We start from the raw sequence: 12113 nt of genomic DNA, 5'->3' as shown, positions 1-12113 counted from the left end.
ACCTATTAAAGGAATCTTTGATGCTTATTCATTGAAATAAATACTTATTCTTACAGCTTTGGAAGGAGTTTTGGGAACATATATCAAAATTACAAGACAGTTCATCAGACAGTGTGTACAGTCCTTTGATGAGGTGTACTGGTCTCCAAGTTCCAGTTTCTATTTGAGGCCTGGTGACTAATTTGATGAATTTTTCTTTATCTGACAGAGAAATTGCATGAAAGTTAATTTTCTTTTATCTTTGTACTTAAAACAACAACCTAAAATATGAATAAAAAAGGACACACATTATTCACATACAGATATGTAGTTTGACACATGTCAACTAAAATCAAAACCTGTTTTAAATGTCAAAAGAATCTGAAACAAAACTTAAAACCAAATGAAACTGATGTGCGTTTTCAGGTTTAGTCTCTGATTTGACAGAAACATTTGCAGAAAGTGTAACCACCTTACTTACAGACTTACCCCGTAAACGTTCTTATCATATGCAAATCTTCATGTTGGTGAAAGGGTCTAACATAAACAGAGGGGCAACAATTACAGATTGAGATTATTTTATAGATATGTAAAAATATATGTAACATTTTAAATAAGGGATCAAATTTATTCTCACTGTCTTGAAAAAAGAAGAAAGAGGAAATAGAATAAAAATGAATAGTGAGATTATCTTCACCAAAATGTTTTATCAGGTCACCTTTGGTGATGGTGTCTCTAAGATTGTGTAAAACTATCAAAAGTCCTGATGCAATTTTACGAATGTTTTTACGTGTAATGTGCTCTGCAAGGTGGGGGAGGGTTTTTTTTTTGGCTTTTGTCTTAGTCTGTCTTATGTCAGCTTCCTCTTCAGTGGTAATACATGCTTTTATCGGTGCTGCTGGAGGTAGAGGTGTTTTTCACTGAGCATATTTCTCTGATCTAAAATATCAACAACTTCTACTTTGGTATGTTTTCATTTCACGCCTATCTTTTAAAAAAATTATTTACTGTTTTATCATTGTATATTAGTTAGTTCTGATTCCTCGTGCAGTTCAATATTATAGCATGTTTGTCCTCCTTTCTTTACACACATCACATTATGGATTAAATTGCACTTTCTCATCTCTGGACAAATAAATGTGATTAACTATTTACAAAACGATCACAAATTGACTTTTGAGGATGAACACTTGCTTTACTCTGTATTATTTGCTTCTTTTTTTCCCAGTTTGTAGGCACACCTTTAGTTCACAGTAATAGACCACGGCGTGTTAAAATGCGCGGTGGTTCGAAGCCTGATAGTTTGCGAGAATATATATATATACCTTTTTATCATTCAAGAGGTTGTTGAGATTTTCTCAAAGATGAGGGTGTAATGGATGTGATATGACTCTTTGGATCCTTTATTTTAACAAAAGTACGATTAATTCATGATATAGCATTAAGTCACAGAGAATTAAAATTCAGATTAATGTTTAGAGCCTTGTGGCTCTTAATTTCTCGCAAACTGAATTTACGCGTGCTACCTCTTGGATGTGCACATTAATTTCTCTTCCCCAAATTTTGCGACTAAATAAAAAAAATAGAAAAAAAAGAATGTAAAACAAATTAAAGAGACAAAAAAACAAACAATGTTGACGGAAAAGTTAAAAGTGTGTGTTCATAATTTCTTTTTGGTTTTGAGATGGGATTTATGTTTAGGCTTATCTGCACACTTAGTTCCTTGCTTTAAGTTGATTCTTGGCGATTTCACTACATTATTGCAGGGTCTTTACCTTACAACGTAAAGTGCCTTAAGGGAACTGTTGTTGTGAATTTGGTGCTATATAAATAAAAATGCACTGAAAATTTATTGGAATTGATTAAACTAAATACAGAAAATTACAAAAATTATTTTTACTTTTAGTTTGTGTAACCAAAAATAAAACAAACAAAAACACTGGTAGTTGGATGGCACCCCCATCTGGTAGAAAAAAATATGACAAGTCAAACGATGAAACAAAATTTCCTCTGTCTGTCCACAGATGATGGAAGGTGGAAAGATTTCACTGTCAGCGGAGTACTGGCAGGATTTGTGTGACAACACCTCAGTCTGTAACAGCTCTTATGATGGCATTTATGAGGATGAAATTAATGACCTGACTGAGACTGTGAATTTTGAAGCTGTGTTCATACCAGTTCTGTACTCTGTGGTGTTTGTTGTTGGCCTACTTGGGAATGGATTGTTGTTGGGAATACTGGCTCGGAGTAGGAAGACCTGGAGTGTGACAGATATATTCATCCTTCATCTGGGAGTGGCAGATATTCTGATGCTGGTGACGCTGCCCATCTGGGCAGTACAGTATGCCCAAAATGATGGATGGACATTTGGTACTCCCTTGTGCATGATCAGTCGAAGTGTCTTTATGGTAAGTATTGTGCTGAAGTAAAGATGCATTGAAAATATCTGTACTTTCAATTATTTAGCAGAGGTGTCTTGTCCCTCATTGATTTCTTTAGATTAACTTCTACAGTGGGATCCTTCTCCTGGCCTGCATCAGTCTGGACCGCTACCTGTCCATCGTCCATGCTACACAGATGTACTCAAGGAAGAAGCCTTGGGTTGCCCAGGCCAGCTGCCTGATGATGTGGTTCTTTTCACTGCTTCTCTCCATTATTGACTGGATTTTTTTAGAAGAAATGTTTGATGATAGACGAGGCAGAAGAGAGTGTGTTCATAACTATCGTAAATTTGATGCAAACGCAGAAGACTCTTGGAGGTTGGCATCACGCATGATTTATCTCATAGTGGGCTTTGTGCTTCCTTCCGGTGTCATGATTTTCTGCTACTCCCGCATCCTGGATCAGCTGAGGTGTGGTGCCCAGAGCCTTCAAAAGCAGAGAGCTTTTAAAGTTATTGTGGCTGTGGTGGTGGTTTTCTTTATCTGCTGGGCACCGTACAACTTCACACTCTTAGTGGAAACAATTCATTTTGACAACAACACAGAAACTTATTCAGGCAAAACATCTCTGGAGAAAGCAAAGACAGTGACCACCTGTATGGGTATCATTCACTGCTGCCTCAATCCCATCCTGTATGCTTTTGTGGGTGTGAAGTTCCGCCGTCAGCTCATGAGCATCCTCAGGTCTCTGGGCTGCAAAGTGGCAAGTGCAAAAATCCAGTCTTTTGTCAGCAACAGGAGAAGCTCCATGTGGTCCGAGTCTGCCGACACTTCCCACTCCCTTGCTATCTGAGAAAGACAAAACCAGGGAAATACATAAACATCAGAATGTACAGTGTGCTTTTGTATATTGTTGTGTTAGATAACATGCAGGCAGTGTTTTTGTTGTTGTTGTTGTTGTTGTTATTTTCCATAGCTGAACATGAATTAATAATATTAATAATAATATTTCTTTTTTCTAATTGCCGGGCAGTATTGTAATAGAAATAAGTAATGAGAACATGAGAATTAATAGAGTAAAGAGATTAATACCTATTCAACAGCTTGTATTTTATACTTTTTTCTTTGTATCTTGATTTATGTTCTGTACAAAATGACGATTATATATTTTTTAAGTATGATAAAGTCTCTTTCCAATATAACAATTCCCACAGGACCTGCAGGAATATTAATGGAATTTGGGTGATTATTCAGTGAAATGTAATTAATTGATGTTAAAACTATGCAGGAAACTTTGGAAATGTGTCAAAAACCGTTCATCAAGCAGTTGGGACCTTCCTTTGATTAGTCTGGTCTCATCTGGAATCTGGCATAAAAATGAGTTTTCTTTTGACTTTGTGCTGAAAACTACAAAAACCTAAAATATGAATAGAACGGGTTGTTACAAATATTATTGACATACAGATAACACAGACTAAAAAAAAAAAAAAAAAACCCTGTTAAAGTCAAAGTCAAATTTATTCATATAGCATCTTTCATACAACCTCACCAGGTTTGGTTCTAGATCTGAGACCTAGGAGCCCCACAGACTTCAAGTAGATCAGCAATATATTTAGGTCCAAGACCCTCAATGCTTTATAAACCGTTAACAGTATTTTACAATCAATCCCTTTACACACCGAAACCAGTACAATGATTTTAAAATTAGTTGTAATATGATCAGTTTTTCCTGGTGTTGGTCAGAAATGTAGCAACAGCATTTTGGATGTACATTAAATTAAAACCAATAAAAACAACAATTACAATAATTTAGCTTACTAAAAATAAATGCATGAATAAGCATTTATTATCTTTTTTTGCCACAAGACTCTTAATTCTAATTCTAATATTTTAAGATGGAAGAGGATTGCATAATGGTGTTTATATGACTATTCAAATTCAAATCAGCATTCATAACTATGCTAAACAATTTTAAATCGTTCTGTTGTATTGAATTTTGTTGACTTTCATTTTTGGGACCAAAAGTGATTACTTCTGTTTTTCAGCATTAAGCTGAAGAAAATTATGGCTCATCCATTCATTTATTTGGTGAACACATTTACCCAGTAACTGCAATGTATTAGAATTATAAAGATAGCACTAAAATATACTAATTTTTAAACTAATGTTTATGCAAAAACGAAATAATAATTCTGAAGGACAACTTACCACTAAATTAAACTGATGATTGTTTTCAGGTTTAGTTTCTGATTTCAGAGAAAAGTTCACAGAAAGTAAACCTTACCTAAGTAAGGTAAACCTTACACTTATTCAGTAAAGGTTTTTATCATATCCATTCTTTTTTTTTTTTTTTGCCTGTCCCGTTTGGTTCTTTTGCCATCTGAATTATTGTCTAAAGGCAAAGAAAGATGTCCAACGGATTTACTTTACCAAATGGACCATCCCAGCCTTGGCGTATTGGTCTTTTTGATTGACCTTTTATTGTTTATTTTATTTTCACTTCCTAAATACAGAACAGACTTGACAGGGGAGAAAAAAAGGGAGAAAGAAAGAGGGAAAGAAAAACAGCAGAGAAGAGGAATGTGACAAAGGGCAAAAAACAAAAACCAACAAAACAAATAGACAAAAAATACATACCGGTATATCAATCACCTGGATCACCTGTTGAGAAAGAAAAAAGAGAAAACAAGCAAAAAAAAAGAGAGCAATATTATAAACAACATTATCGGAAGGATCTATGTGAATATAACAGTAAATACTAAATATTAAATATTATTGTGCAGCACGTAGGATCGACAGCGCACAGTGTGCTTTGAGGTAGGAGCCAAAAAGGGTGTAGTTTGTGTGTGTGAGCACCCGTGTGTACACCTGTGAGCATGAGCGCGCTTGTATTTAAAAGATTCCTTCATGTAATGATCTGCTAGAGGGTGTGGGGAGCCACAGCCCCGTCCTCCAGGGCATGAAGCAGGTATGGAGGAGATCCAGGCTCCAGACATCCAGAGGCCCCTTGAACACAAGCGACCAAGGAAGACCAACAGAGGGGCAGCGGCGCCACTATCCCGGAAAGAGCTGAGGGGAGCCCCAGATGAGGGGTCACTCAGCAGCCGCGGAGCAGAAGCCGGGGGGGTTGCTGTGACGTGCCCATGTGCCAGAGTGACCGAGCCCCAGGCCGAGGGCACCCCACCCCCGAAGGGGCCCGAGTGAGCCCCATGCTCCAGGCAAGCAGCCACCAGGAGTGAGCCGGTGCGTACCTGGACACCCATCCCCGGACACAAAGAACCACCAATGTCTGAGGGCGTCTGCCACTGGCAGGGGAAGTAGTGGGGGGAGATAGGCCTCCATACCATGGAGGGCCTGAGATGTCCCTAGAGAGGTGGTGTCTGATACCTGACCTGACATATAGACACAAACAAACAGGCACCCACAGATACAAACATCCATTCCCACCCTCATGCTCTCATATGCAATTACTCATATACATATTTTCACACTAGTGTAAATACATTCCATGAAGCTTTCTTGAGCTAATCTGAAGGCCACATGAAGTTTGTAGGTCTATATTGATTGACTCTGCAGAAGGTTCACGAACCCATACCCAAGCGCAGAGCCCGCTTTGTGATTTTAGGTGAGTTACCTCTTTGTGTTGCAGCGGCTGCTGTTCTCAATCACTTCCACTTTGTTATAATACCACTGACAACTGACTGTGGAATATTTAATAGTGAGGAAATTTCACAACTTGACTTGTTGCACAGGTGGCATCCTATCACAATACCACACTGATGTCCACTGACCTCCTGAGAGCGAGCCATTCTTTCACAAATACTTGTAGAAGCAGTCTGCAGGCCTAGCTGCCTGATTTATACACCTATGGCCGTGGAAGCTACCAGACAGCTGAATTCAATAAATTAGATGGGTGAGAGAATACTTTTGGCAATATAGTGTCTCTGAAAAAGACAATAAAACAAATCCTGACTGAGCTTACAAACTAACGTAGATGAACATGAAGGCAACCCCCCCCCCCCCCCCCCCCCCCCATACAACATGCTTTATTATTGTAGAGAGCTACTATTTCTCCTTAAAAAGGTTTTATACAACATGTGTTTTATAATATATTTTTTTGCACATTGATTTATGTTTTATATGTGTTCAAATACAGAATCATTATTCCAAATAACACAAACAAGTCAGTTTTTATAGTTTTTTATACAGTACACCCACAGGATCAAAAGGCCAGTTAAAGAAATCTTACTGACTTAATGATCGTTAAAGTCATACAAGGGCAGCTATCAAAACCAAAAGAGAGTTTAGAAAAACCCCCCCATCAAACGGTTGCTAAATTCTTTTGATTGGGACAACTAGTTTCTAGGTTTCAGTTTCAATTTGACACCAGTTGACTAATTTGTTTAATTTTCTTTATTTGACAGAGAAAAAGCAAAAAAGAAAAGCAAAAAAAGGGGAAAAAAAATCTAAATAAAATAATTTATTCAAATGTTAATAACATATTGATAACACTTATAGACTAAAACTCTAAGTCTTTTAATTCCTAAAAAAGTCTGAAACATAACTTCAAAATGAATCTGATGAGTGTTTTTAGGTTTTGTGCCTGATTTCACAGAAATGTGTACATAGACAGTGGAACCACCACTTACACACTGATCCTATAAGATTTTATATCATATATTCACATTAATAACAAAAATGTAAAGGCAACAATGAGGAAATCTTACAGCTTTACAGCAAATTTGTAAATGGGTTCAGTTATGTCTGCTGTAGTTAGTTCCAGACATCTTAAAAGCACAATTTAAATATATGAAGTGCAGTTGTAAGCTACATTTTCAGCATCTTAAAAAAAAGAATAAATACAAAATAAAACATACAAATAAAATTTAAAAGTATTGTTATTATTTTTTACAAAAATACTTTTTTCAAAACAAAGTTAATAATTTTATATAAAAACATCAAATGCTAGCTCATAATGTGCCTAGTAAGGTGGAGGAGTTTGTTTTGGTTTTGTTTTTGTGTGAGCTTCCTCTTTAACCGATTTAGATGCTTTTATCGGCACTGCTGGAGGTAGAGCTCTGGACACATTTTTATTATCTACGATATTAGAGACTTCTACTTTGGTATGTTTTTATTTTATGCCTTTATTATTGAATTATTGAATTATTTATCATTCTATACTGGCTATTTCTAATTTTTCACGAGTATGTCATTATTCTTAAATTTTGGTCAACATCCTATTATGCATTTTAACTACATTGACCACTCTCTGTTTACATTAATTAATTATGCGTTTAAGAATTTACTAAATGATCACAAATTGAATTGATTTGATGCAGAGGGGTGTATGTTTTTCTTTACAGGATTGTTTTTCTGTTTGTATACACACCTTCAGTTCTCAGTGACAAACTACAGCATATTAAACTGTGATGTGACGTGACGAGTGATATTTTCCTTATATTTTGTTTTAAACATTCAGTACGTTTATGACATTATGTTTACGACTAATGTCTAGAGCCACCTGACTCTTAATTTCTTGCAAAATGTGAATTTACATGCTTCCTCTTGGTTGGTGTATATCAGTTTCTCTTCCCTAAATTGTACCAGCATAAATAAAAGAAGAAGAAGATACAAAACAGTTAAAAGAAATTAAGAAATTAAAAAATAAACCAATAGTATGACTAAAATGGTTGACACTGTCTTTTGTTGATTGGTACAAGTAATTCAGTTAATAAAAATAAATAAATAAATAAACCGTACAAAGCAAAGCTTTATGTATCCAGTTTCTGTGTTTGTTTTTTTTTACCCTGTCCTCACTGTTAAAATATTATCTATTTAAAAAAAACCCAATGTGTTCTTTACCTGGATAATATTAGTAGTGTTTCCAACTACTTTAACTGGAAAACAAAAAATACAGAAAACATGATCGACCATGTGGTTGAAAATCACATCATAAGTCAGAGTCTAAGTGAAAATTTGCATCCTTTTCTCTGTCTGTCCACAGATGATGGAAGATGAAAAGATTACAGTGACAGGGGAGGACCTTGACTGGTCTGATTTCTATGAGAACTATAACTATTCAGACTCGAATGGCTCTTATGAAGAGGGTGATATTTGCAGCCTGACTGAGACTGTGAATTTTGAAGCTGTGTTCATACCAGTTCTGTACTCTGTGGTGTTCGTTGTTGGTCTGCTTGGGAACGGATTGCTGTTGAGGATACTGGCTCGGAGTAGGAAGACCTGGAGTGCGACAGATATATTCATCTTCCATCTGGGAGTGGCAGATATCCTGATGCTGGTGACGCTGCCCATCTGGGCAGTACAGTATGCCAAAAGTGATGGATGGACATTTGGTACTCCCCTGTGCAAGATCGCTGGAAGTGTTTTTACAGTAAGTATTGTGCTGAAGTAAAGATGCAGTGAAAAAATCTGTACTTTCAATTAATTTAGCAGAAGTGTCTTTCATTGATTTCTTTAGATTAATTTCTACAGTGGGATCCTTCTCCTGGCCTGCATCAGTCTGGACCGCTACCTGTCCATCGTCCATGCTACACAGATGTACTCAAGGAAGAAGCCTTGGGTTGTTCAGGCCAGCTGCCTGATGGTGTGGTGCTTTTCCCTGCTTCTCTCTATCACTGACTGGATCTTTTTAGAAGATGTGTTTGATGATAGACGAGGCAGAAGAGAGTGTGTTCCCAATTATTACAAATTTCGTGAGGAGGCTGTATATAATTGGAGGTTGGCATCACGCATGATTTACCTCATAGTTGGCTTTGCACTTCCTTCAGCCATCATGATGTTCTGCTACTCCTGCATTTTGCATCAGCTGAGGTGTGGTGCCCAGAGCCATCAAAAGCAGAGAGCTTTTAAAGTTATTGTGGCTGTGGTGGTGGTTTTCTTTATCTGCTGGACCCCGTACAACATCACGCTCTTAGTGGAAACGTTTAATTTTGATATCAGTAATGAAACTTGTTCAGACACAACATCCCTGGAGAAAATTAAGACAGTGACCACCTGTGTGGGTTTCATTCACTGCTGCCTCAATCCCATCCTGTATGCTTTTGTGAGTGAGAAGTTCCGGCGTCAGCTCCTGAGCAGGGAAACAGTGTTCATGTCAGACTTAAATGTTTCAAATCATCAAACAAATCATAGGTGAATTGTTCCCCCTGACTGTGCTTCCTCTAAAGAACAGTCAGCCAGATTAAGGAGCTCCTCTAAGTATTTCTTCCACAGTCTGGCTATGTCCTCAGTTGAAGGCAGCAGCACTCCACCTTCATTAAATACAGTGTAAGTAGAGCACCGCTTTCCCCTACACCTTTTCTCATGGTCATGCTCACCCCATGATAATAGATGGAGCTCCAAAATGAGGGCCACTGATTGATTCCTTCTTTCTTTCTTTAGGAGCCAGAACTCTCCCTGTCCAAAATTACTGTCAAGTTCATCCTCATGATGAATTTATATAAGCTTCCAATCACAACTGTAGTCTCTGATACAAAGTGTAAAGTTTTAGTTGATGTTACAGAGAATTCTGACTGACTGAAAGCAGTTCTTTAAATAGGAAGGACCCACTGGTGTTATGCGGGGACCCAGTCGTTTTAAGCTGGGTTTGTTCCAGTTTATATAGGCTGCTTTTGAAAATATCAGGATTTACACCCAGGAATATATATTCTCTTGGAATACTTCTGGAAAGCACCATGAGATGAGGATTTTACTCTCAGGATTAAAGGCTAAATTCACTTTTACAGACAAATATTTTTTTTATTTGCGCAAAAAATGTTTAAAGTAATGAAATTTTGTTTTAAAAATTTCACATAGTCGACAAAGCAAAAGTCAACCCAATGAACATTCAGGCACCACATCTTTCAAAATTCAAATTTACTACACACACTTTATTTACATTACTTCAAAATGGCATTTTAAAACCAACCTACAAAATTACTGTAAACAATATGGATATTTACTACATTTTGAAATATATGGAATTAATTAACAAGAAAGCAAATCTGTAGTGGATTTAAAGAGATATATTAGACATGCAGAGAAATTCTTTCCAGTCCACACCGCAAGAAAGATGAGGTGTGAGGCTTAAATTACAGGCATTGACACTGCTACTTTTGCTGACTTGACTCTGTGTGGCTCTCCTATACACGTATATCTCCTATACACGTATAATTAATGTATGCATAGGTCTATAATTACTTCCCAGAATTACTTCAGCTTTTTTTGTGTGTGGGATTGCATAATTTCTGTGGCCTATAATGCATGCAGTTTGGAAATGTTGTCTATCGCTGGTGATTTTAAAACCATAATGAAGGCCACCATTACTCTTACTGTTATACAACGTTCTATTATTTTAATGTTTTTATGTTAAACAAACTGTTTTTCTGAGCTGTATAAAAAAACTTAACAGTTTGGAAAATTCTAAATCTGAGGTGTGTTAGAACACGTTTCTAAAAAGCAATTTTAGACATAAAACACACATTTTTAACAAGACTTCAAAGCAAAAGTAAAATAAAAATGTAAAATGAACACTTAAATGAGTGAACATGTTTGTTGGTGAGTTTATAGGTAGTTAAATCAAAAATTCTACTCCTCAGTAAAAGCTTTTGGCTCTTTTTTGAGGAATTTTATTTCCCAGAGTTTATATTTGTGGTAATAACAATTTTGTTGCTAAATAAATAAAAAGTAAAACCAGAGAAATACCTGTTACAATTGCTGACAAAATAAACGTGTAAAAAACATTTTTTAAAAGAACAAAAAAAATGAGTAAGTTATTGTTTTGGTTAGTTTATTGGTTGTCAGTATAGATGCTGCTCTACAATCTTATTGAGCTGAAGGGAACTTTCCTGTTTACAACATACCATAACTCTACTTATTATAACGACTCCCAATATTTAATGTTTACAGTATAGAGTTCAGTGCAGGAGAGGAGCCTGCAAAGATAAAAAAGCTGCATTATTACATGCATTATTTGCTTATTTCTACCTGCTTTAAACATTATCTAAACAAAAAAAGCAGCTTTCAAATCACGTTATGAAACCACTGTGTGACTTGTTTGTCTTCTGCTCATGAAGTCTTTACTCAGTACATGTCGACTGACGTGACAGAAGACAGCGCAACATTTTGGTCTATTTCTTCCCTCTTTTTTTCTGTATATATAAAATTTTTATAATGGCCTGTGTAAACCGAGCAGAAGTTAAGTTCACGACCGATTTTGGCAAACAGATGAAGAATGGATGTAAGAATGATAGAGAAAATTTTAAACTCACATCCAGCAGTTTTTGTAAAAACAGCTTACATGCTTTTAACTGGAAACTGAAACCATAAAAATGAAAGGTAGACGCACTGGCTCGGTGACAGAGATCTTACGTAACAGATGGAAACAATGAGATATAATATGACATGTGACTCACTTCTCCAAAACAAATGACATCCACATGATCGACATTCAGAAAAACATGTGGACAATGACACGACTGCTTTTGTTTTCATAATTACGTGAAAGGCAAATATCTGACAATAGCAGGCTGATGACAGCAGTGCTAAGATCATCCCAACCACAGTCAGGATGTCTACACTATAAACATTTCAGTAAAGCAACAGAGAGTAAGGTGGATTAAAGACACTGTCTGCAAACACAGCCAAACAGGGTCAACTAGCCCTGGATTTGTGTTAATCATTTAGTATTTTTGCTAAATGTGCTTACATTTGATCAAGTTGTATACAAAGACTTTCTCTTTGCTCATACCAGAT

General features: G+C 36.4%; 2 protein-coding genes across 2 annotated transcripts; both read left to right on the top strand.

Moving 5' to 3' along the window:
• The first annotated feature begins 848 nt into the window (after window positions 1-848).
• LOC105940418 (C-X-C chemokine receptor type 3) lies at window positions 849-3637 on the top strand. Its single transcript, XM_012919089.4, has 3 exons — window positions 849-944; window positions 2004-2387; window positions 2479-3637. The coding sequence occupies exons 2-3, from the start codon at window positions 2004-2006 to the stop codon at window positions 3211-3213; spliced, it is 1119 nt and encodes a 372-aa protein (XP_012774543.2). The 5' UTR covers window positions 849-944; the 3' UTR covers window positions 3214-3637.
• A 3774-nt stretch (window positions 3638-7411) lies between these two features.
• Window positions 7412-11094, top strand: LOC101464217 (C-X-C chemokine receptor type 3-like). Its single transcript, XM_012919088.4, has 3 exons — window positions 7412-7483; window positions 8365-8751; window positions 8839-11094. The coding sequence occupies exons 2-3, from the start codon at window positions 8365-8367 to the stop codon at window positions 9514-9516; spliced, it is 1065 nt and encodes a 354-aa protein (XP_012774542.3). The 5' UTR covers window positions 7412-7483; the 3' UTR covers window positions 9517-11094.
• The last annotated feature ends 1019 nt before the right edge of the window (window positions 11095-12113 follow it).

Source organism: Maylandia zebra, linkage group LG11, assembly GCF_041146795.1.
Source record: "Maylandia zebra isolate NMK-2024a linkage group LG11, Mzebra_GT3a, whole genome shotgun sequence".
NCBI classification, from domain to species: Eukaryota; Metazoa; Chordata; class Actinopteri; order Cichliformes; family Cichlidae; genus Maylandia; species Maylandia zebra.
The sequence above is the reverse complement of the archived record's forward strand: the minus strand, read 5'-3'. Positions and strand labels throughout refer to the sequence as shown.

What these genes read in the sequence shown, in the direction of transcription:
- LOC101464217 (XM_012919088.4), top strand. Translation starts at nt 8,365, where the DNA reads ATGATGGAAGATGAAAAGATTACAGTGACAGGGGAGGACCTTGACTGG. An exon ending in TCGCTGGAAGTGTTTTTACA is followed by an intron (nt 8,752 to 8,838) that starts GTAAGTATTGTG and finishes TGATTTCTTTAG; the next exon opens with ATTAATTTCTACAGTGGGAT.
- LOC105940418 (XM_012919089.4), top strand. Translation starts at nt 2,004, where the DNA reads ATGATGGAAGGTGGAAAGATTTCACTGTCAGCGGAGTACTGGCAGGAT. An exon ending in TCAGTCGAAGTGTCTTTATG is followed by an intron (nt 2,388 to 2,478) that starts GTAAGTATTGTG and finishes TGATTTCTTTAG; the next exon opens with ATTAACTTCTACAGTGGGAT.